Here is a 24957-nt window from a genome sequence, read left to right as displayed (position 1 = left end):
TTATTGAAACACAGCCATAATCATCCATTTATGTATTGGTGAAGGCTGCTTTTGAGTTACATTGGCAGAGCTGAGTACCTGTGACAGAGATCGTATGGCCCAAAGGGTTGAAATCATTTACTATCTGGCACTTTACAGAAAAAGTTTGCCAACCCATGTTCTAGAGGATTCTCCATTTACCATCACATACACGAAAATCAGTCAAAATCCTGTCATACTCACAGTTGAAGGAAGTTGAAAATCCTGGGCATTTTCCACACCTGGGAGTCTCAAAATTAAAGAACAATATTGAGATGAGAGCTATACTTACAAACATTCAGTGCCCAGATGGCCAAGAGCAGGGCAGAAGGAAATAATCCAGTACAGAGAACCCAGGTTGTAGGATTAAAATGTTACCGATACCAGACCCTTCGTTACATCCAGACACTGAGTTTGACCAGTCACCTCGTGATGTCAGACAAATGACATCACATTTCCACAGATATTTTTGGATCATGAGCAATGTTACTCAGGCTGATCTAGGGCGGTGGTCTGCCACTCGACTTCTGTATCTGCTTCCCCCTCCCACCGTCAGCAGCACCCAAAGCCTGAATTCAGGTCACACAAGTACCAGCTGCCCCCTCTACCCCTAACCCTCATTGCTTTCAGAACACTTCTCTGCCTTTGCAGGGCAGTGAACCTAGCAACTATTAATTCTGCCAACAACCTCTTGGGAATGAGGTAATACTACCCTCGCTTGAAAGAGAAGTGACTTTCCCAAAGCTACTGTACCTCCTCCCTTTTGTCACCACTTTCAGAATGAAGCAGCACCCACCTTTCCCCGCTTCCTCTCCCAACCATCAACTCTGAGCATCAACCCGTGAACATCTGGAGACACACACACACACAGAAACATATACACACACACAATGATGGTTTTTCCAAGAACTGAGAAAAGCAGCTGAGATCAGCAGGAAACATCTTTACAAGACAAGTATTAGTCGTGTTAAATGTTAAAAGACTACCATCCTGCTTTATGCATTACTAAGAGGGATGTCCCTGCCTTTCCAGGAACGCAGGGGCTAATTAGATTAAATGCTAGAAGATGTCTTCCATCCTAAGGCATCGTCCCAGATGGACGGCAGTCCAGAAAAGTCAGACAAAACCCCAAACCAGGCCAGACGGCCCTGTGCTGATCGATTCACCTGCACTGCGTGACCACCAGCCCTGACAACCGGAGACTTGGGGCGACCAGAGACGTGTGTGTGCCCACAGCCTAATAGGACATTCTCAAACTGAGCAGACAGGTCCAGCACTCCCAACGCTGGAAAACCTAGAAGAACGCCATACACATGAAAGGCGGAGAAAAGAAAAACCTCAAAGACTGGCCTTTGAGGCAGGAAACCTCCCTAGTTCAGACAAGCAGTCAGCCTTCGTGAGAAGAAACAGCGGCCAGAGGAGCGGAAGGCAACACGTGTTCCCACCGCTCAGGGACAGGCTGCCAGGGGTAGAGGCAAAACTTCACCAGCCCTTTGCTCTCGGTTTTAGGGGAAGAAGAGCTATGCCACTCTCACTGTCTAGGCAGGTGTACTGTTATATAACAAATATTTCTGCCAGCTGTCCCTCCACCACAAACCAAATTAAACTCTCCAAACACAATGAATGCCTAGGCCTCCAATGAATTCACTCATCAAAGGCAGAGTTCTGTATGATGTTTCCATTGGCACAGAATTTTTAATGTTGTATATATCAAATAATCTTTAATCCTTAAATATATTTAAATACTGCTCTGGTGAGTATGTTGAAATTAGTTTTGGGGGCGGGGCAGGGAAGGCAAACCTGTTTTAATTTAGGTTTAGGAGGAAAATGATATTAGCCCAAATGGATTGTGTGCCCTGCCTTAAAATGATGCTGGTTCAACCTTCTAGATGTCTCAGGAGACAAATAAATCAAGGTGGATTTAAACCTGGCTTGACTCTGTTAAAGAAACTATCTATGGCAATTACTAGAACAAGACCAAACAACAGTGTTGTAACAATCAAGCAAGTTATCGTTTGCAAATAAATTCTTTGTAATTAAGCAGTGTGCTCTTTATAAAGGGAACTGAGTGGGCGAGTTAAAAAGTTAAAACACATTCTTAGACCATGGGAAACACACACAAATGCTTTTTGACTAAGCTCAGGATTTTTCAATTTATTGTTTTCTTCCTCAGCTCTCGTGGGTCTGTTCTGCCTTGTCTATTGTGCCCAGTGGATGAACAGAATTTTTAGGAAAAAGTTACAGCAACGGAAAGTCACAAAGTTGTGTAGGGCTTAGCAACTTTGCGGCAAAGGTGAAAAGTGTAATTTGATTTTCTACTAACTGTGAAGTTCTCCTAATTGTCCCTCATAAAAATATATGCAGATAGCAAACTTGGCAAAGAAACTATGTGAAAGTAGCACTAACTTATTTGGGATAAATTCCTCACAGGGTCTCTGCAAACTCTATTCCCATTTCCAGTAGGAAGGCAAGCACTTACTTCTGGGTTCCCGGGGTCCATCCACTGTAACTTTAATAGCTCTGTGATAGGTGGCAACTTGAGGAGGATTTGTGAAGACAGTTATGGTCAAGGTGAAACTCTTGCCTGCAGATAGAAAAGGGGAAAGAAAATCCACAGTGAATATAAAAAGACAGTATTGATGATAAAAATAGCAGTACAGATGTCCAAACTGCATTTAAGCATCGCTGAAGAGGGAACAAAACAGCAAGGGTCAGGACTCCTTATTCTAATGAGAAACCCTCTGATGGCCACCTTAGGGAGTTGCTAAGCTCACTGAGTGCTAAGATCATCATCTTCACGGCAGTCCTGTGCAAGGAGGCTCCAATTCCAAAAAAGAATTGCTCAGTAGCAAGAGCCGTAATGAAAACAAAAACTGGACCTCTTGAAGAGGGTTCTCTTTCCCTTCAGTTTTCTCCAACATCAGGAACATATCCAAGCAGAAAATTTTAGAAGTCTTTATTTAGGATTAGGTCATGACCCTGTGAGAGAACAATAGTAAATCACTGTTGATTATGCTATTGACTTCACATGGCTTTAGCATTTCATTTGCTTAACTGCACTACAGTGAGAAGATGAAAGAGGAAGGTTCTTATGGGAATCATTTTAACAGGAGCCAGTGTCTCCCGTCCTGGCCTTAATGTGCCTGTGGTATGATGATTTCATCATTACTGGAACAAAGTTTTTCTCCTCCCTGCCCACCCCTTCCCTAACATACATCCTTGCTCAGCAGCAATCTTGAAATGACTCCCTGACAGTGACTTATTTTTGGCTAAATGTACATGACATCTCCCAATGTAAACATGAATACTTGCTTTTAGCAGAGGGTGTACTTCATCGAAATATTACATCTGATGTTTCAAATTAATGAGCTAAAGGTGATGAACAGAGGTGGGGGGGAAGACGGGGGGCGGCGGGGGGGGGGGGGGAGTTTAGGAGCACATTTGGACGTTTGCTTTCTCCAGAAGAAGATACCAGACTCTGTTACCCAGACTCACTGACAGTTGTAATCAGTTAGATTTGCGACGGTTAGTCATGTCAGATAGTCAAAACTGCAAACTGTTACAAGACAGGAAGAGGTGGGCGTGAAGCAGTGACTCAATAAAACATTCAGCAATCTCAGGCCAGAGCATTCATTTAGCCTGCTCCTGGGACAGATCTTTAAAGAGCTCATTTCATTTTGCTTTGTTTTTTGGTCAGAGACTGTTTTTCCCTTTACTGAAAGCAGAGGGTATGAAATCAAAACACAAATCTTAAACAATATGTAGCAATGCAAAGTTTAATGCAATCTTTTCAAAGCTTAATATGGAACAGGTTACATACAGGGCTTAATGTGGAACAGGTCTTTGGCTGTCAAGTCTAGTGAATGGGTTTTCTTTTCAACCCAGACCACGTAAGTTCCTAAAATATGTTTAAGACACATATCATTTGTTACTCTGTATATATAGTTTTAAGTCTCTTTGGCTATACTTTGGCCAAGAAAAAAAAAAAAAAAAGGAAAGAGGGAGATGCAGGGGGAGGGGGTACAGGGAAAATGAATATTGATTAGAAACCTATTAAGTGCCAGTCACTTCATACACATTATCTCATTTAATACTACCCAGTCAGGTTTATCACCCCCATGTCACAAATGAGGAAACCGAAGCCCAGAGAGTATTGGGAATTTAACCACACAACTAATAAGTGGAAAACATCAGGACCTGAATCCAGGTCTTCCAGACCCTAAAATTAATGCTCTTCCTTTTAACTTTATCAGAGAACATTTTTAGAAATTAATAGGTAATTTATTACTACTGTGTCCCAAACAGCTCTATCAGACCAAGAAGCAAATATAAATCTACTAATGTAGTATGTCAGTCAGAATGATGAAATCATCTATTCTTAAAGTGTCACTGATATATCGTATTTCATCCATTATATATTGAATGTTACATGGATTTAAGTAATTTAATTGTCTGGTTGGGGAACAGAGGATTTATTATAAACATTAAGACTAACCAGAAGAATAAGGCAGCCAGGAGTCTAAACTAGTCACAGAAAACTGAAAGTCTACAGAAATGGAGATTAGAAAGTTGAATAGGAAGCCACTGGATCCAGATCAGGACCTTAAAACAATGGGAAGTTCTGGAGGAGTGAATGGGCTGAACCCCTAGATTGAAAGTTAATTTGCATTAAACCGTAAAAAGATCCATTCTGGGTTGGATCAATGGTCTGTGAGTCAGGATCGCATTTCTAACAGTGGCTTTGAGGGCAGTGCTTGGAAGACAGCTGTCATCTGTGGCACAAATCTTCATAACTCAAGGATGTACACATCTCAGTTGTCCTTAATGACTCTAAATAACCTGCTAGAGACACTGCCCATGAGTTTATATAAACCGGTTCTAAGAGTATCGCTGTTTGAGACTTTTACAACGCACTTAGGATATTAAAAGGCATCGATGCTTCTCCCAAATTCAGAGAAACACCTTAGGTAGGAACAAAAGCCAAATATAAAATTCACCCTCCAAGATAAAGCATCTAAATGTTCAAAACAGAACCAGTTTTCTACAAAGACCTCTTTTAAAAAGAGGTGGGTTTGGGGGAAAGGAAACAAGTATTTGAGTCCGACGGCGGTCTTCTAAAATCAAATCCTAAGGATCAAGATGTACTTTAACAACTAAAACAAAAACCAAGGAGGTTCCTTCCACTTCTCATTGCCCCTTCAGAAGGAACATGAACGTAATGTTCAAGAAACTTCCACCCAACTAGGTAATTTGTTCTTCCCCCTATAAATAGTGACACATTTCCTAAGTCAAATGTTTATATGCATATTCATGACTTCCTTAAATTAAAAAAAAATTTCCAAATCCCATTGTTTATTACTTTCCATAATAAGCGATAAAAATGCAGGCTCTTAAGGAGCTAGCGCTCATTAGACAACTAATTGTAGCATCCTTGGCTTCATCTAGGAACTAGTTCTGCAATGTGTCCTCAAGTCATATATTTTCTGAGATACACATAGGAACTGTCACTGAAAGACAATTCCAACCTAGCCCGAGGGGCTGTCAGAAATTGTCGGGAAAGTTAAGACTATAAGCACGGATTGTATCCTAAATTGACAAAGTACCATGCTCTGTACACTGCAGGTGCTGAGAAGTGCTTGTAAATTAAAAGCAACACGCTTGATGTCAAAAGTGAGGAAACACACCAAGAACACTTAAGAACCAAAGTCACTTTAAATACTCCTGTTTCAAATATAAAGGAGAAAAAAGGAAAAGACAATTTAAAAATATAAGCCACTCCTCACTTAATGCAAGTTTCACCGATGCTCTACTTTTATTCCAAAGTACTTCATAAAAGTTGTGGTCACTGGATAACCCATAATGCCAGAGTAAATAGTGATGTGACTCCCTTATAAATCAAAAACTGTTTTGCAATTTCTGAGAGTTTATATTTCTACCAGTGAAAAAAACGGTACCGTTTGAGGAACTTGGTGTTTTTTATTTTTTAATGCTACTGAAATAGAAAATTTAAATAGCTGGGGAAAAAATACAATGGTAGCAGCATGTTGACCCAGACTTAAAAACCTGAGAGAAATGTAGAAGTGTGAAAATCAAAGAGGAAGCTGGAAAGAGTCTGTTAGAAAGCAGGTCAGGTACACAGGCAGGTTAAAGGGTTTCCTGCCACTGAAGAACTGACCCATTTTTTTTTTTCAAAGAGTGGTATCTCTTGTCAGTATTCTCTGTCCTTTTTTCCTCTTCATTTCAGCTTGATATTACTGTTGCCTTTCATATAATGTTAATGTCATGATATAAAAATCTATTATTAGTGATAAATCAATTTTTCTTTCTCTCTCTACCCGCTCCCCCCACCCCCAATCTAAGTCTCGAAGACAAGTCTGGACCAATTTCTCCATCCTGCCTCTGGCAGCAAACTGTAGCATTTCAGATCCTCCACCAAGTCCCGGCTGCTTCAAAGGAAAAATCCTACTTTCTTCAGTTAAGATCATAAGAAATATAGGGGGAGGGGGTCAGCTCTGTTTGGACATAATTACACTTCATCAAAAGAAGCTTTCTTCATCTTCCATGCGTGAAAAGTCTGCAAGCAGTTAAGTCTGTCTTTTTTTTTTAAATATAAAAATTGCTATTTGGGAAACCAGCCAAAACTCAGAAAGCCAATATAGTAAAACAGTGCACACCCTTTGTTTCTCTTTGAAGTTTCTTAAATAAATATGTTGAGGGTTTACAAAGTACACTATCACTTTGCCATAGTTTCTACTCAAATTGATCAGAGAAAAGTTATGGAGCATCTATATAATACAAAAGCAAGATAAATGAAAACACTAGTTTGTATCTGTAAAGTAAAATGAAGTATAGCGCCCGGTCTTTTAAATACTAAAATTCATTACTCTAGTTCAAAACAAAGTAATATTACATAAGGAGAAAGATGCAACTCAGAGCATACAGGTAAATCATCGTGTTCAAATTTTTCTTGATTCTTACTAGAAAAAAGAAATTTTAATCGTACTGTGGACCTGCACCAGTAACTGAGAAAAAAAAAATGAATACACACACATACACACTTCACACCTAATCAGTCAACAGTGAGACAGAATGTGTCTTTTTTTTTTCTTTTAATGAAAGTGAACTAAACCTGATGCTGAGATAACCCCTTGAGTTTTGATTCTACCAGAGGCTCTGAGCCTCATTTTATTTCAAACCTTTCAGTAACAGTATCTCATTAGCATGCATCAATTTTTTTTAAGTTAAAAAGTACAACTTCTTGGCTGTGTTCCTAGAAAGTACACTAAAACTACTCATCGGAAACAGCCTTGCCTGAACTTCCCTTATCAAGTTTTTACAATGGTAATAATTTGACATCTGATCCAAACTAAAGGGCAATTATTGGGCATGGTTTAAAAATTGATGCTTCTTATTTCCTAATTCAAACCTGGGTTGAAGTCACCCCATAGGTCTTTATAATTTAATTCACCCCAGTCCTAAAGTGGTCTATTTTCTCTCTTCTCATCGAAATACTTAACATGGAAATATTAGATTCAATCAATAAATAAATGAACATAATACTTCTAATGAATGATGATTAAAAGTCTCTCTATAGAATAAGTAAATAAAAGCCAAATATTGGTTTTCTTTGAGACTTTTTTAAAAACATTAAACCCATTTATGAAACAGCTATAAAAACCCTAAAGGGGATTATTTTCTGTTTTATGATCTTTTGATGGATTCCTAATATTTGAATGGGGGTGTGGATGGTGGAAACTCTTAAATAATGTAGAAATATTTAGAGTTCTGATCATTCATCTACATAGTCATACTAACATAAGTAACATCTTATTCACTTATGCGAATGAAAAGCCTTCTGTAAAAAACCATGATTTTTAAATAGGTTCTTATAGAAGTAAATTAAATCCTATAGGGGTAACATATGTGACAAGTGAAGAGCGTTATACTTGCTGTCCTTGCTACAACTTAGAGCAAAATTGATTTTACCAGGAAATTGATCCAATGCATTCCCTTTTCTTTGCCCTTTGCCACTGAATGCACTCAGTTACTTGGCTCCTCGTAACTCAGAACTTGAACCTCCAACTGTTCTTCCCTCCACCTTATATGCTCACACCCAGTGAAATTAGGAACTGGTTCTTCGGAAAACACTGTTTGAATTTTCAACATCATAAAACAAATGAAAAAGGCCTGAGTACTCACTAAAACACTCAACCTCATCTGGACGTATTTAAAGAAAACCTTCAGTAATTCTATTCGGTAGAAGGTACTGATTTGAATACAGACAGGCCTACATTTCATCAGAGGATCCTAATGTGTTTATTCCATTATCCATATTAAAAATCAGAGACCTACCTCGTCCACTCCGGCCCACAAATCTCAGATCGTTGAACCTTGCTACTTGGTTTTTCATAACAGCAGAGGCATTTCGGAGCTCAGCAGAATAATTTTCGTCATTACCCGCCATGACGGTAACCACAGTCCCATCTGGTACCTCTCCGAGGGCTACCACCTACATAAAACAGGAAACACAGCAACAATAATGGTACATCAGAAAAGCTTAAACACTGAGAACATAGTCTCATGGTAAATGATGCATCTTATCAGGACTTAGTGCTCTAGTCCAGCAATGGCAGACAGGAATGAGGCATCTGCATGTGGGTTCGGATGCCACTTCAAAGAGACCAGTGTTTCAGGGTCCACCCATTCCAAAGGCAGGCAAAAGTTTCCTTCATTTGTTGTTGGATTCTTCACAGAATGCATGTACATTTTTATTAAATCCCCATGTTAAGTTGTCCATAGGAATTATGCCACAGAAGGAAAGCTGATGCCCCATCTGCAGATTGCATCGTACATATTAAGGCACCGCCTGTCTGCAGCCTGGAGCGCCCTGAGGTGTGGTCTCATCCAGATCACAGGCCAAAAAAAAAAAAAAAAGGAAGTCTGGTCAGCTCTATGGGAGACGATATTTAGGGGAAACCTTACAGTTCCTGACTATAGGGAAGACTAAATATAGTGTGGTATCCAGAACTACATTTCATCTCCTTACTTTGAGCTAGATATCCAGCTTTCAATCACACTGCAAAGAACTACTGAATGCCCACTCTGCAGTGGGACCCATGGAATATACAAAGCCATCAAGAAGCCTAAAGTCTAGGTACAGGATAAAGATATATAAGAGGCTGAAAATGACCACCGACAAATGAGTGGTATAGACAGAAAATACACCCTTAGCCAAACTTCTGTCTTGTCCCATCTGCCATCTTGGAATGACACACTTGCCTCCTTAATCTTCAACAATTAACCTGCAGCCGATTAACTCGGGCAAGTCGGGATTCAGGATAATCAGTCTTTGAGTCTAATAAACATTTTCACTGCTGCAAGGCAAGGATCACACTCCAGGGTTGGCTAACTTGCAAATTGGTGCCTCTGATTAACATGGAGCCCGGAAGGGAATGTCGGTGCAGAGTCTTTGTTGTCATATATAAAACACACTATTCTTAATCCATGAATTAAGGCCTTGCCCCTTGATAACATCCTTTCTCTCAACTAACTTCCAGGATCCTATAATATTCAGATGAGTTCCATCTCTTGCTCATTCGGCTTCCAGATGCCCATGTGGTGACTAAGCCACAGCTCTGGCTACAGTAGCCCCACTACCCTCCAATGACAATATCCATGTGTGCTTGCCTGTCTGGCAAATATTACCCTCATCCTTCTGCTACTCCCTCTTTTGTCAAGATGTCCATAAGGCAAACCAAAGCATTTAATTCCATGCTCCCAATACAATTTGTATGTAACTCTCATTAAAGCAGATTTCCTACAATGTGATGAAACAGACATTATCACTACACTTGAGAGCTGCATTTCCCTCACCCTTGAACCGTACCCCTAACACCCCTCCACTATACCCTCTGCTCAAGCCAGGGAAACAACCAAACAAACAAACTTGTCAGTATTTCTTTCACCCTTCCTGTTCTCTTAGGCTGTTCCATTCCTGCTTCAGCACTTTGTTATTCAGTTTAAAATCTTAAAGCTGTCCTTAAATTACAGAAACCACTTCCTGAGCATCCCACTGGACTCAAACGATCCTCATTTCAATGTACATATAGGAATGACCCATCTACTCCTTTTGATATGCTAGCCCAAAGCTATGAGACTCCCTCTTAGGAGCCCAGATTATATTAGACTAGAAATTACACAAGGCAAGGGCCTTCATCTGTCTTGTTCACCACTATACACCCAGCTCCCAAAACAGTGCCTGGCACAGAGTAAGTGTTTGATAAATATTTTTGAAATAAATAAATGAAAGAGCTCCACAAAGAGCACCACTTCCCACTGCCAATAGTCTATGAGAGACCCAGTTAAAGGTTGAGTCAGCATCCCCAGCTAGCGGCAATATGCCCTTGCTCCAAACTAGTTTTCTGACAACTTTTTCCATCCCAGAAGAGAGGGAATCCTGCCCACTATCCTTTACCCGGAATGTACGGTTACTCTATTCAATCTGAGAAGTCTCCCAGGTCAAGGGTAAATCCCTTGAGAACATGGCTTCCTTCCTGCATACTTGACCTAGTGCCTCAAGCGGCTGCTGAACACAGGTAACGCTGTACCCCTGATGGGGGCAATGTACTTTTCAACTTCTTGAGTTCACAATGCCAAAAATGTGCACATTTGAAAAATACTGAAATACTGAAAAAACTGACTGTTTGCCAGTATTCATCTGAATGCTTGACATTTTTTACACTCAGAATATTGTGTTTTAACACCTGCTGTGAGGCTTTCTATGTCAAAGTAAATATGGAACCAGTAAGTGCACTAATGAAGGTAGAAAAGTTGTACTGTTTAGAAGAGAATTAATGCACCAAAAATCAAGAGGCCCCACTTCTCCCCCACCTCTGTTACACATCTGCTATGATCTCAAGTAACTTCATCTACTGAAACTACCGTTTTCCAATATAAATTGGAAATCGTTTTTTTAAAGTCTGTAAAATGTAGAAGAGACTATATAAGTATAGAGTACAATTATAATCATGTACTTTTTGTAAGATGAGCAGGATAACTTCTGTTCCAAGTCAGCTGTGTGCTAAACACAGGCTTTTACTTATAAGCTTCCTTAAAGGGTTCAATTGAGTATGTAATTTTTTACTTCATGTCCTGAGATATTTTTTGGTGTTGTTGAGAGATACAGGAGGACTGCTGATGGGTTTCACTCCAGGCTGGCTAAATTTCATTAAAAAAAAGCGAAGAAATGTGCCCCAATATAAAGATTTTTAAGAGCTCTGGGACATTATTATTTTACTGCATATTTTTAACATAATGGATTTTTTTTTAGTTAGAAGAAAAGGAAAATTGATTCAATATGGGAAAATACAAAAGAAAAGATCCCTAAGCGTGAAATACATAAATCCATTTTTCTTTGCTTAAGCAGTATAATTAAATATTAAATATTGGTATGTTTTATGCATTACATTTAATAACAAAACAAATAGGTCACCACAAAGTGTGTGAGTCTTCTATGAGGCTTACAACTTGGCCCGGAAAAAAAAATTGCTAACTAACAAGATATAGTGACAACTTTTCCTGTTATGGCTGAATTCTATTTTAATGGCTAAATATATTGGTTCTTTCTGCTATTCACTCTACCAAAGCAGACTGCCTAATGTTTTTCTGAGGAAAAAGGGGGGGATAAGAAGTAATGTATGTGCCTTTATATCAATCAGAAGTGTAATTATATGTTTGAGGGTTTAAACAAAAAGTAGATCTCTGAAGCTAAAAAGTTTCCCTTGGAGATTCTCGACTGTGTTTATCTAAAAGAAAACCAAAAGAATCAAGAAATTTTTACACATTTCATCTGTACCAAACCCAAGCAATGGAAAACACTTTAAGGGGTAGAGAGCAGTCAAAAATCGCCCTTTAACTAGTTAGGAGTTAGCACGCATTAAAATTTGTTTCCACACTACCCAATACAAAAAGTTGTTCTGCAAAGAATAATTTGTGACGAAAACTTAACAGTTACTTTTCTAGGTGCTTTTAACATATAAAATCTACATAATTCAAGAAACTTCATGGGGAAGAGGGAAGTAATTTTGTGTCCTGACATTTTAGAATAGAGAAAGAAGTTCCTTTATTTAGCGCACCTCATTATAACTAGCATTTAAATCACATGATACGGAGCTTGTGCAAAATAAAGTAAAAGAATATTTAACTCTAGAAACGCTATTGAAAATTTTTATGAGACTCCCTACGACTAAATCTGTGAGTTACTCTGAAAGAGGAACAATGGAGAATTAACTCAGGCCCTTAAAATTGTTTTTGTGGTCTTATTATATGGAAATTTAAATTGCCTATGACATTTTCACGTACAGAAGTCTAGTCTTCGCTAATCAATTACTCTTACAGACCAATATCACTGGGCACATTGCACTTGCAGCAAAATTGAAATATAATTATTTTTCAAGATAGAATCTTATCAAATCTTTCTTTGGAATACACAGAGAGGTAAGGGAGTAATTGCAAAAAGGAAAAGTTTTATTTCTACGATAATTATTTAAAGATAACTTTAACTATCAAAAAGTTTCACAAATACTACAGTTATTTCTTAGAATCTAACTTAGAATTTAGAAAAACCTGGTTGAATTGTAGAGAGAAGAGTAAATACAACATAAAATATCATTTCATAATTTTTAAAATACATGTCAAAGAGAAATTTGATGGAAATTATTTCAATTTAAGCCAGAAATTTATGAGCCATGTATCAAGCTGGTTTAGATCATCTAACGATGGATATTCTGGAATTTTGAAAGGATACAAACAGCAATGCCAATGGGGAGAAAATAATGAACAATATTTTACCATGCCTGTTTTCAAATATAAGTTTTCTAAAATTTTTGAGTATTTATTTTCCATCTAAAATTATTTGTTTCCATTACCTTACCAGTAAGTTTTATATACTCAATCCTAAAATTTCTAACTTTAAATAATTTTTATTGCATTTAAAGGCATAACACAAAAATGTGTCTGTCTTTACGTAACTTGAGATCTATTACGATTTACATAATTTTGCACAGCAACTCATAGTGGTTTTAGCAAAGTTTTAACAGGTTTAATAACCTGTTTTTCTTTGTTTAGGTATAATTACATTCAAAAAGACACAAACATAAAATCTGATCATTAAATATGTAAGGAAACTACAACTCATGTCAAATAGTTATTAGCTGCATACTTGCTTATGAAGAGAAAAATGGCCAATGATGTTGAAAAATTATTTTCAAATAGAAATTGCTCCATCATTTTGAAACCCTACTTATGACAAATACTGAAAGGTATCATTAAACATGCAGAATTAACTATGAGCAATAGATGATATATCTAAAACTGTGTTTTTTTTCTTTAACATTGCCAGAAAAACATATGATATTGGTAAATATATAGTCCAGCGTTTGCTAACTTAAAACAGTGCAATAGTCTTACACTACTTTTAGCTTTAAAATATACATCTGGACTTAAATTTTCTGCATAGTGTTTCAGCTTGAAGCTATTTAAAGCAGCTGAGTTATGAACCCTGAACACCAGGCTTCAGGGTGGAAATGCTGACAGACCCCTAACTTACAAGGGTGCTACTGGATACAGGACTAACATGTTCTCTCCACTATTTCTACCTGACCATTAACTAATGAGCTGAATTTGCGTATTGCTTTTTCATCACTACAATTACCTAGGACAGAAAGGGCCTGGGATCTTCTAATAGTATGCCTTAACTATTTTAAGCTTTCAGTGAGATACACCTGAGAGAAAGGTTAAAAATATTTATTTCCATTTCCTTGACACCTGGGAGCACTGAACATTTCAAAACTGCAAAACTTTGTTAAAAATATAACGCTAATAAACAGCTTGGTGTATTTTAAAGTATACAAGTTGTTTTTGCACTTTTACATGTCAGAGTGTAAATGAATTAACTACTTTCGTATAATCCTAAAACAAGATCAGATGAACAACTCTAATACGTGACATGTCTTAATACAATACATTGCCAATATCATTCTGAAGTGCTGTTTTAAGTTAACGTATCGCAACACAGTCTACTGAATTCATTTCTGATTCTCTACCTTGCCGAGCTCAGTGTCACGGACATAAAATATGAGCTCAATAAATATTATATTGATTTGAATACCAGACTTCTCAACAATTAAGTTCTGTATTAAACATATTTACCTGTCTGCTATCTACCCAACAACACTATAATTTACTTTGTACATAGCTCTAAATATGACAGCCAAATTGCTGTCACCACTTTTAAAACTGAGACTTCTTCATATTACTTCTTCTTTGCACATGTATTTGATTATGTTGCAAGAGTCTAGAAAGTCTACAGCTCACAGGCTTTTAACTCGAAAGTAAGGTAAAAAGAGGTTGTTTTTACTAACATTCAGATGAAAACAAAAAAAATATTGTCAAAATCTGGATGTTCCAAATATCTGCACATGTTTTCAACAGAGACAAAACTTCTATACTGAGTGGATCTCAGCTGTCGCCCGCTATTTGAATTTTGTTAAACACAGGTAGGGGGGTGGGAAAACATGAAAGTCAAGTTTTTGGTTAACTCAATTTAACTTTTAATTAATATGAATTAAAACATTCAATTTAATATGGCCATGTGTTATCTATGGTTTTGTTTACTGGTTAAAAGTAAACTTAATCTGTAATTAAAAATAAGTATGATGAATAGCAGGGAAGCAATTTATTTTTAAAATAATTTTAAAAGGGTGGTAGTGAGAAAACCTGAAGATAGCCAAATTATCTGAGAATAGCTTTAACTAAATTGTATTCTGTCTTTATGCCAAAAACATCCTTTCTATCCAAAATATTAATGCTCAGTATCAATTCAGCACCATATATGTAAGAATATAGTTCAAGACAGTTATACCTTAAACATGTTTAGCAGGACAAACGGAATGTAGAACATCAGACATCTAAATGACATCTTTTAAAAATGTAGGCGCCCATCTTTAACTTTTTCATACCCTAACTTGTGGCATTTTGTATATAAAATATCTATTTATTTGTATTATTTGCTGTTTTCATCCAGTGTTGTTTTTTTGTTTGTGTCTTGAGGGGCTTGTGGGGGGGCGTGGAAACAAATTTCCGTTCTCACATAAGGCCAATTAGAAAATTCTGGGCCCTTGGAGGATGAATTGTAAAAGATATATCTTACGTGAAAATCCAAATTTCTACGATTCGCCTATACTCTGAGCTTTTCATATTTCAAGGAAGAAAAGCTTAACCTACAAAATGGGTGGTTTATAAAAGGAGAAATGGGACGGTTAAAACACACACACATTTCTTGAGCCAACTGCAAAATGAAACTTGCCCCAGAGTGCAACATCCCCTTTCCATAACAATTCACATTCGATTTCTGTTCGGATACAAGACATAGCGAGATAACCAGCTCTAATTGACCTGGACTCCTCTTTCTTTCCACGCCACCCACGCACGGAATCTGAATTGGTGCTCGTGGGGAGGGGCTGGTCAACAACCGGGAACTGCCAGTGGCCCGTGGGAGTTTGGCCCCAGGGTCCACAAGGGAGGAACTGGCAGGATTCCTCTCTTCCCCCCCTCCCCCCAAGGCCTGGCTTACCCTGCTCTCCACAATCCCAGAACCCAGGGGACCCAGGCCCACCTTCGCGGGTTCAGAGGCTAAACAGGGCCGGAAGCATCTTCCTGGGAGCGCTCTCGTCCCTGTCTGGCTCACCGCCCCCTCCATCCCAGGCGCCTAGTCCCGAGAGGGAGCTCGGCCCGGGACCCCATCTCCCCAGCAACCTGGGACGCTCCCGGCCCTGCGGGCTCCGCGAGGGGACGAGGGCTGCCCGAGGGATCCCGATAGCCTTACGGAGAGACTCCGGACCCTACACCCTCAACCTGCGGAGCCGCTGCCCGCGACTCCGGCTGCTGAGACCCGCCCTCAAGCTAACGGGCCGGGAGGGCGGAGGAGGCCGCGGGGCGCGCGCAGGGCGCTCTCCAGCCCGGGAGTCACTCCCTCGGCGCCCAGGCCACGGGCCCGAGCCTCCCACGACCTCTCAGAAGCAGGAGGGACCCCTGGGGTCTGAGTCCTTAAAAGTAAGAATAAGGAGAATCGCACAATGTCACCTCAGTTTTCAAGGCGAGCGAGCCGAAGGCATTTCACAGGTTTCCCTTCTCCCTCCCGGGCGCGGCGAGGCGGGGAGCGGGTCCGGGTGGAAGAGGCGGCCCGGGCCCCCGCCCCCTCCACTGGCCCGCGCCGCCTTGCACTTGAGGGTCCGGCGCCGGGGACTCCCGGACTCCCCCGCCTCCGGGCGCGCGGCGACCCCTGCAGCCCCGCCTTCCTCCCGGTAGCGGGAAGGGGCGCGGGTCTGCAGACGGAGAAAACGCCCCCGTCCTGTCTGCCCCTCACTCGCTCCCTGAGTCCCTAGGTTCGCCCGGGACCCTCTCGGATACTGATAATGCGGCCCACGCGCCGCAGCCAGCAGCCGGCACGCGGCGCCCCGCCCCGGGCGCAAACGCCCGGCGCCGGCACCCCACCAACACCGGCCCCCGAGTCCGGGAGGGGCCGGAGCCGCCGAGGCGCAAGCGGGTCAGAGAAGGGGGCGCCGAGACGGGCGGAGGGCGTTCGGTTGGGAAGGGAAGAGCGCGGAATCCCGGGGAGAGGCGGCGCGGCGGCCCGCGGTGCGGGCCCGGCCGGGATGCCGGGGAAGGGGACGCGAGAGTCTCGGGGGAGAAAGCCGGGGATCCTCGCTCCTGGGGAGTGGGGGCGGGGTGGAGCACGTCCCGGCGGCGCCGCCGAGAGTGGGCACCTGGGGGCTCCTGGGGGAGGGGAGACCGCTCAGAGGAGTGGGTCGGGACGTTGGCCGGGAGGCTCCAGGGGTGATGAACGGATAAAGGGGACAAGGGCTGAAGTGGTGGCTACGGGCACAGGTGGGAGAGGGAAGGATCTGCGCGGGGTCACTAAGCCCCGAGCCCGCTGTGGCATCCGGAGGAAGAGGGCCAGACGGGGGTCCCTCGGGTCAGAGCCACCGAGGTAGGAGCCATGGAGGCCGTCCGGGTCAGGGGCCCGGCCCCCGTGGGCTTGGAAACGCCGGCGGGCAGGTCCCGCGGCGCCCGGCCGGGGGCGGGGAGCGGGGGGCGGCCGCAGCTTCTTACCTTGAAGGCCACGGGCAGGGTCTTGTTGCAACGCCAGTGCGAAGGCAGCACGGAGCACAGGAAGTTGGGGCTGTCGGTGCGGACGAGTTCAGCCGGGTGGTCAGCGATGATCTCCACCATGGTGCGGTTGTCGTGCGGCGGCCGCAACCGGGGCACCGCGGCCGCCGCGGCCGCCGCCGCCGCCGCTGCCGCCGCCGCCGCCTCCTGCTGCTGCTGCTGCTGCTGTTGCTGCTGCTGTTGCTGCTGCTGCTGTTGCTGCTGCTGCTGCTGCTGTTGCGCAGCCACCACCGGGCTCACGTCGCTCATCTTGCCGGGCTGCAGGCTGCTGGAGGGGGGGCTGAAGCGCCGGCTGGTGCTCGGATCTACGGGAATACGCATCACAACAGCCACAAGTTAGCGAAGTGGCCGGGGGAGGGGGAGGAGGGTGGAAATGAGGGGCGAGGAGGAGGAAATTGGGGGGGTGGAGGCGAGACGGGGGAAAGGGGCTGGAGGTGATGGGGCTGAGGAGGTGAGAAATCAAGTTCGATGAAGCCGACTGCCGGGCGGAGTCTGACGGGAGCCAGAGGTGGCGGTGCGGAGCAATCGGGTTGGCGGGTGGGGAGACCCGGGAGGCGCAGATCTTGCCGGAGCCTTTGGAACACCCGGGATGGCAGCTGCGAACGGGCACCGGGATGTGTTTGGCCCGGGGAGGCGGGAGGCTTCAGTTTGCAGCAGCTTGTAGTGGGGTTCCCGTGGGGCACCGCGTCCTGGGTGCGCTGGCGCCCCCTCCCAGTTCGAGTCCGGCGGTGGAGCCGAGTGGGTTCAGCAGTCCAGCCCCGAGGCCAGCATCGCCGCGCGCTGCCCGCCACCGCCGCTCCGCGCCGCGCGCTGCTGCCCAGCTGCAGGCGTCCGCGCCGCCGCCCGCCCGCCCGCGCCGCTGCCGCCGCCGCCGCCGCCGCCTCCTCCGCGGCGGCCGCCGCTCCCCCCGCGCCGGCTGCACACTCAGATTCCTCCCGTGGCGGCTGCCAGCCCGGCTCCCCGGCTCGGCTCCTTCCTTTCCCTTCTCCTCTTCTCGCCCTCTCACCGCCACCTCCTCGCATCCACTCTCTCCTGCTCTTTGCAAAGCTCCCCTGACCCTCGTGCTTCGAGGTGCCAGGAGGTAAGTCGCGGGCAGCGGATCTCGGGGCAACGGATCTCGAGCCTGCGAATCGCAGCCGCTGCCGCCGCCCGCCGGCCGCGAGAAGGAGCCCCCGGGGCGCCGCGCGCAGCTTCGGAAGCCGAGAGAGGCGGCCCCGGTCTACGGGGATCTCGCCTGGTCGCGTCCTCTTGCTTCTCGCCTCCTCCCCCCAAGACAAGGAACCCCCTCTTGGTCGGAGGAGGTTGAAGTTGAGACGCCAGAGAGCCGCCGGCTGATCTGACTGTCGTTATTTTTCGTTGTAACTTCAGGAGAGGAGGAAGGAAAATTCTTGAGCGTCTGTGCTGACTTCTCAGCTCTCTTCACCCTTCCCCCACCCTACCCCCCCCTCCACCTCTGCCGGAGCGGCTCCCGAGGGAAGAAAAGATTTTGCAGGGTTTGGGTGTGTGTTTTTTTGTTTTGTTTTGGTTTTGTTTTTTACTTAAGTGACAGAAAAACTTGGGATGGAGGGGACACTTGTCAAAATACTTCTTAGAAACTCAAGTGGGTGGCTGGACACTTTTTTCTTCTATATTCAAACTAGTCGTTCCTAGAGAACAAGGATGAGTTTTTTAAGGACTGGAAAACTGTCAGCTTGATGATTAAAATAAGTTGCAAAAACCCTCGCTGGGGGAAAACCCCAGCAGTTTTCCATGAATCTCAATCTCTTATTGTCTATTTTGCATCTAAAACTAGGTCTAATGTCTTAACTTTCTCCCCCACCACTCCCGGGGAAAAAAATAAAACTACAAAATAAAATATTCAAAATGCTTCAATGGCTATTTATTTATGTATTTATTTCCCAATGTGGGTTTAAAAAGCGACTTTGGATCCCCCAAAAAGTTGTGGTCGGGAGGATGAAGGAGCGCAGAAAAAAACCCCGGCAGTTTTACCTAAAATGTGGTTTTTGGAGGCTGGGATTTCTAATGATTAGGTTTTTGTGGTTTATATAGACACGACTCTGGCTAAGGCGATCATTACGCTGATGAGAGTCAGAAGCACGTGGGTGTCTCCGACCAGCCTCAAACTCTGAGCCTTCAAAACAAATAAAACAATGTGGGGCGCCCGCAGAAGCCGGGAAATCCGCTTGAGGCTATTGCACCCCTAAGAAGGGGGCACCGGGCTGTTTCCCCTCCTCGTAGTGTACTGCTACGTTCCTTGCTGTCAATCTCCTTTAAACCTCGCAAAGCTTGAAAACTTGTCTGCAAAAAGAATCATCAGTTGCCAGAGTTTCAAAGATTCCTAACAGCGTAGCTGACACTACACAGTAATACGTGATTTTATAAAAGAAATGAAGTTATAGTGCCTCCTCTTCGGAGTATTCAGGAAGAAACATAGTTGAGTCATCACTCATCGGGCCCCCCCCATCTTACTTAAATCAATCCACGTACCCATTAATCGGCATTTTTATTGCTCAGCGCAAACGCCTCTCTCACCCTGGTAGCGACCTGCCACGACTCTCTCTCCCGCTTTTTAAAGCGTCGCTTCCACTAGCCCAGCGGGCGCTTGGGGGTCTGCGCCTTTGAAGGGGCCTGGAGAGCGTGGGGGGCGCGGCAGAAGGGACCTGGTGTCTGTCGAGGTCTCTGGAGCCTATTTCAAGCGCAAGATGAACTTGGAGAGCTGTAGTTGAGTGGCTTGGGGACCAGGATTGCTCTCTCGACTGAGGGGCCTCCAGCCGTGGGAGCGGAGGTGGGGCGGGGGTGGCTCGGCGAGCGCCCTCGCGGGGGTAAGGATGCGGTCCAGGGCACACTGCTCTTTCCTCTTTGGGGCTTTAGTTTTACCTTCCCTTTCCCCATCCACAACTCCACGCGTCCCTCGTCCGGCTTTCCCTTCCCCAGTTTTCTCCCCCACGTTCCTGCCTCTCCCTAAAAATCCCCCCGCAGACGCGAGCCTCCTCGCCGCGCCCCTCCCGCCTCCTCGGCCTTCCCACGGCCGCCTGCCACCCTGGGTGACTCATTCTGCATCACCCGCTGGGACACCCCCTGCCCAACCTACTCCTCGCCGCGGCCCACTGGCCTCGGAGCCCGGGCGCCCCCGGCATGCGAGGACCCACTCATCCCGACGGACTTGATGCGCAGCGAGGAACGGAGCTGTCTCCTGCGCCTGTGATTTTTAATTATCTTTTCGGTCACAGGGGAGAGCTCTAACCCCGGGCACTGCCGCGCTGCCGGCGCGCGCCAGGGTCGGGTCTTCCCAGCCTCACGCGGCCGACCAGCGAAGGGAAGCCAGGCTTACCCTTCCAAAAAAAAAGAGAGACCAGACTGCCTGCGTTAGTTTCCTACCTTACACCCCCGCCCCACCACTTAGTCACATGCACCGGAGCACACACGCCTCACATATCCCCACACTGACACATAAATACACATACACAACTCACACACAAGACTTTTTTTTTTTTTTTTTTTTGCCTTTTAGCGGGACAGTTTTATTTCGGGCGCGTTGCACCTCAGTCTATCAAAGATCTCTGACTTTTTTTGTTGCGTTTTTGAATGTGTAGGGGCTGCAAAGGAGGAAAGAAGTTACCGGAAGCTGATTATTTCTGTGGTCAAAGGGAGATAAAAATTCAGTAACTACCGTAGTCGGTGTTATGCCGCCTTCTTTGGAGTTGTCCTTCTCCCTGGAAATCCACAGGACCGGGAACTACCAGAAAATGTGGTGCTCAGTAACAGTCAATATTTCAAATATGGGCGACCAGATGGGCTTTTTTGAGTAAGAACTTCTAGGGCAGTTGAACTTAAGTAATCATCATGGGGACTTTTCCTCCTCTTTCTTTCTCCATTGCTGTTTTGTCCGTTCTTTGTTTTACTTGGTGGATAGCAAAATATGCAGGCCTCAGTGTTTGGGTGCTTTGACTGGGGATTTTAAGGGCTATTTAATCAATGGTGAATTATTTATTTTAATTAATCATATCCGGTAATTCAGCTTTATAGCCGTCCTTGGACATCCTCCCTCCATTTCACATTTCAGTGGAGCTAATATAAGCAACTCTTGGAAGTTACTAGTCTTGGATCCCTTAAAATATCCTACAGTTATTTATAATGGGGAAATGAAATTTTCCACTGAATACCCTAACAACGTTTCAGGTATCTGGCACAGCGGATTTTCAGTCTCCTTTCAAAAATATCCTCTTGCTGAACGTTCACACTTTCAACTGGAGCTGACTGAGCCTGGAACAGATGATGTCTTGGCTCAGAGTGTTATACTTAAAGGAAGAAAACATTTTTACAGACCCCTAAACTGAACCTCTCCTGGTAATAGTAGGCACAGAGGGAAACTGTGAAATTTTACATGTGTGTATTTTGTGCTATAGTTTGTATGATCTCACTCTTGGGCTTAGATTTTTTTTTCTACCCTGAAATGTTCAGAACAAATCACCCAAAAGGTTTCTCTTCAGAAGCATGCCTCTTTTCTGTTGTATGTTATGGCATAAAAACATGCACACGCACACACACATGTTTTTCTGAACATGTGCCTATTCTGGAAAATATAAGCATAATTTTTCCCTCCATCTCCTTTAACGTTTAATATAACTGTTTAGTAACAACACCTGGAAATTCTGACTTCCAGACAAAGAAAATGAGATGTGAAACGGTCAAGTTATTTATCTAGTCAAAGAACTGAACTCCCAAAACCAGGACAAGAATCCATGCTTCTTTCATTCAGGTTTCATCTTCTAACCACTAAATTATTTTATATATACTTTTTTCTTGATGAAAAGTGAAAAAGTCACTGTGAAATTGTGAAACAGTTTTCAATGGGCCAGCTAATAAAGTGGGACAACCTTACAGACGTGCAGTAAAAAATAATGGACATATCGATGATTGCTAAAGTTTTGAATGGTTGTATGGGAAAACTTTATAAATAGAACCATCTTTAGAGAGTTTTCCTTTGAACCGTAATTGAGTGAAAGTCACCCAGCCCTTGTAGAAGTAGCACTGCCAGTAGACCAGGTGTTGTCACACTACAGCCCACAGGCCAAATCTCGCCTGATGCCTATTTTTGTATAACCCACAAGTTAAGGATGGTTTTTGCATTAGCAAATAGTTGGGAAAAAATTAAGAGAAGAATAATATTCATGACACATGAATCTGATGTAAATTCAAATGTCAGTGTCCACAAAGTTCTATTGGAACACTGCTTTATTCATTTAATTATGTATTGTCTGTAGCTGCCTTTGCCTAAAACAGCAGAATTGTGTAGTTGTGAAAAGGACTGCATGGTCTGCAAAGCCTAAAATATTTAATATCTGGGTTTTTTTTAAACAGAAAAAGTTTGCCAATCCCTGCCCTGAAGAGAAAATGATGCAGGATTCTGGTGGAATGGGACAGCAGAAAGAAGTAGCTATTTCAGAAGATGGAAGGATGGAGTGTGTATAAGGTCCAAATTGGTTCTTGAAAAGTGGAAGTTTTTTCATTTAACTTATTCTTTTCTGTATAAAATGTTAATCAGTTAGAATAATATTTTTCACTTAATCATTTTAGATGGGCCAAAATGAAAATCAGAGAATGAGAAGTTAGTGCGTTTGCATGAGGTCTTTAAGCACCATTGTCTTACACATCTCTATATGTCAACATCTTCCATTATCCTTCACAGTGAGAGCACATTAACTGCATAGAGAGACAAGAGTAAAGAAACTTCCATGTAGTCTGAACGTGAAAAAAAATATGTATGGTTTGTACAGGTTTATTCCATGTGTTCTACAAATGATTACACAAGAAACGTAAATGAGCTTACCAAGAATTTTCTGGTATACAAGATTTTCACAAGTCCTATATATACTTTTAAGATAGCTTAATAACTTAAGTGATCCCAAAACTTTCTGACATATTTTTTTTCATTTTAATTTTTTATACAGTTCAATACTGTATGACTTGTTGTATGCTCTCTCAATTTTTCCCTTTGTCAATGGACCTGTAATAATTTGCATGGCTGTAACAAGAGATGAATGTTTGTAGTTAAAGGGCTTAGCATCATAAACCTTTCCTTGTTGTTCCAGTTAGCATTCCCATGGACCATTTTCAGGTATTTAAAAGAGAGTACAGCATTGTCATAAAAAGGCTGATGCTCGCCATATCATTACCACATTTATGGAGCACCTGTCTAATTGTACTTCAGGAACAACGCTGACTAGAGTGGCACGTGTGTTTGACGATAATATCAACTTACTAAATGACACCATTTTTACCTCAGGCGACCAATATAATTTCTAAAAATCTCATTTATTACCCAGGAGTCAGAGAAATAAGGCTCATCTTCTTAAATCAGCCCTTTGGTATTTTGGTGGTGGTAATTGTCCTACGTTGGTGGCAGTGATCTCCGAGAAGTAGTGGAATATTATATGTAAAAGTTGACAAATGTCTGTGATGAAGCATCTAAGAACACCCTAAAAGGAAGTAATAATTTAACTTCCGTAGTAATTTAACGTAGTAATTTAACCATTCTTTACTGATGTGCTTGCATTTTACTTTCAAGGCACCAAGGCAGGTTGCTATCCAATTCTAATCCCACTGCCCACGGTTCTACAGTTTCACTCTAGACTTTGGGATGGTGGCCTGAACCATTTGTCCCCTCTCTCCAACTTGCCTTCAGGGTGAGAAACATAAATCGTAGTAGTCTTAGTCCAAATAACAAAGTACAAAATCAGCATTTGCGCAGTATGAGAAATTTGAATTACCAACTAGAAAGGTAGGAAAAATAGAAGAGGAAAAAAAGAAAAGAATAGCAATAATCCAACTTGGTTCTCTTAGCTGCAATCCTAGGGGAGGCCAGTTCTGGGTCACCATCCTAAGTGTTTTATTCCTCTGTATTTCATATTCAGAAACTCTTCCTCCAGTGTTTTCCCCCAGGATTTCCTGAACTAGACTTTTCTCAGAGAAAGCACTTTCTTTTTCCCATCTAGCCATAATCAAGTTCTATACGCAATGCTTTTTTATCTTTTTTAACTTCAGATGAATTATCTGAATTATTTTTTTGTCGGGCGGGATCTGTTAATCACACTCCTATAAGTCACATTTTTTCCCCAGATCAGTTTTCTTCCCTAGAGGAGCCAGTTATCAACTTATTACCTCTCAGGTCCAAATTCATCTTTTTACCTGCTCTGTGAAAATGGATCTGGGCCCTTTAAATATTTCTCCTTACCAGCTGGCATTGACATTTTGTCAGTAGGGGGCATTGGAGAAACGTTACAGAGGGAAAAGGGTTTGCTTCCTGGTTCCCTTGTGCTCAACAGGGCAGGTTGCTACAGCCCTTCAAGTGTAGCTTCTCTAGCTCCTAGCTTTTCTAGCACACACTCCAGCAGTTTCCCCAGGGCCCAGCTGCTGCAGCAAAGTTGGTTTCTCCAGTGCCAGGCTCCTGCTGTGCACAGCCAGCCGCCAGCAGCACCCAGCATTTTCCCCCAGCACCCTCCACCTTTGACTGTTTTGTAGCAATGTGTCTCTGGTAAGTCATCTACTTGGGAACAGCTTTCCCTAGCAGCCTAGAGGGCAGATTGCCAGCAAGTTCCACCAGTGCGACTTCTCTGCCATCCAGGGAGTCAAGGCTGTGCTCTCCCAATAAGATCTGTATCTCAGCCCAGGGGGAGGAAAGAAGAGGACTCTTTCTTGGTTCCTCTGTTTCAG

The 24957-nt window shown here is 43.3% G+C and overlaps 1 protein-coding gene across 7 annotated transcripts in view; it reads right to left on the bottom strand.

Annotated features, from left to right (window-relative positions):
- RUNX2 (RUNX family transcription factor 2) overlaps positions 1–24957 on the bottom strand; it is a 314463-nt gene that overhangs the window by 208910 nt on the left and 80596 nt on the right. For 4 of the 7 annotated variants that reach the window (XM_057554387.1, XM_057554384.1, XM_057554385.1 and 1 more), the window contains exons 3-5: positions 17188–17549; positions 8371–8527; positions 2498–2602 (exon numbers count right to left, since the gene is read on the bottom strand). In XM_057554387.1, the coding sequence (XP_057410370.1) occupies positions 2498–2602; positions 8371–8527; positions 17188–17549 (624 nt within the window). Of the gene's footprint in view, positions 1–2497; positions 2603–8370; positions 8528–17187; positions 18667–24957 lie in introns of those variants that run through there. The other 3 variants (XM_057554389.1, XM_057554388.1, XM_057554390.1) reach the window with 3 other exon arrangements.

This window comes from Balaenoptera acutorostrata, chromosome 10 (assembly GCF_949987535.1).
Source record: "Balaenoptera acutorostrata chromosome 10, mBalAcu1.1, whole genome shotgun sequence".
Lineage (NCBI taxonomy): Eukaryota > Metazoa > Chordata > Mammalia > Artiodactyla > Balaenopteridae > Balaenoptera > Balaenoptera acutorostrata.
This window is presented reverse-complemented; position numbering and strand designations above follow the sequence as displayed.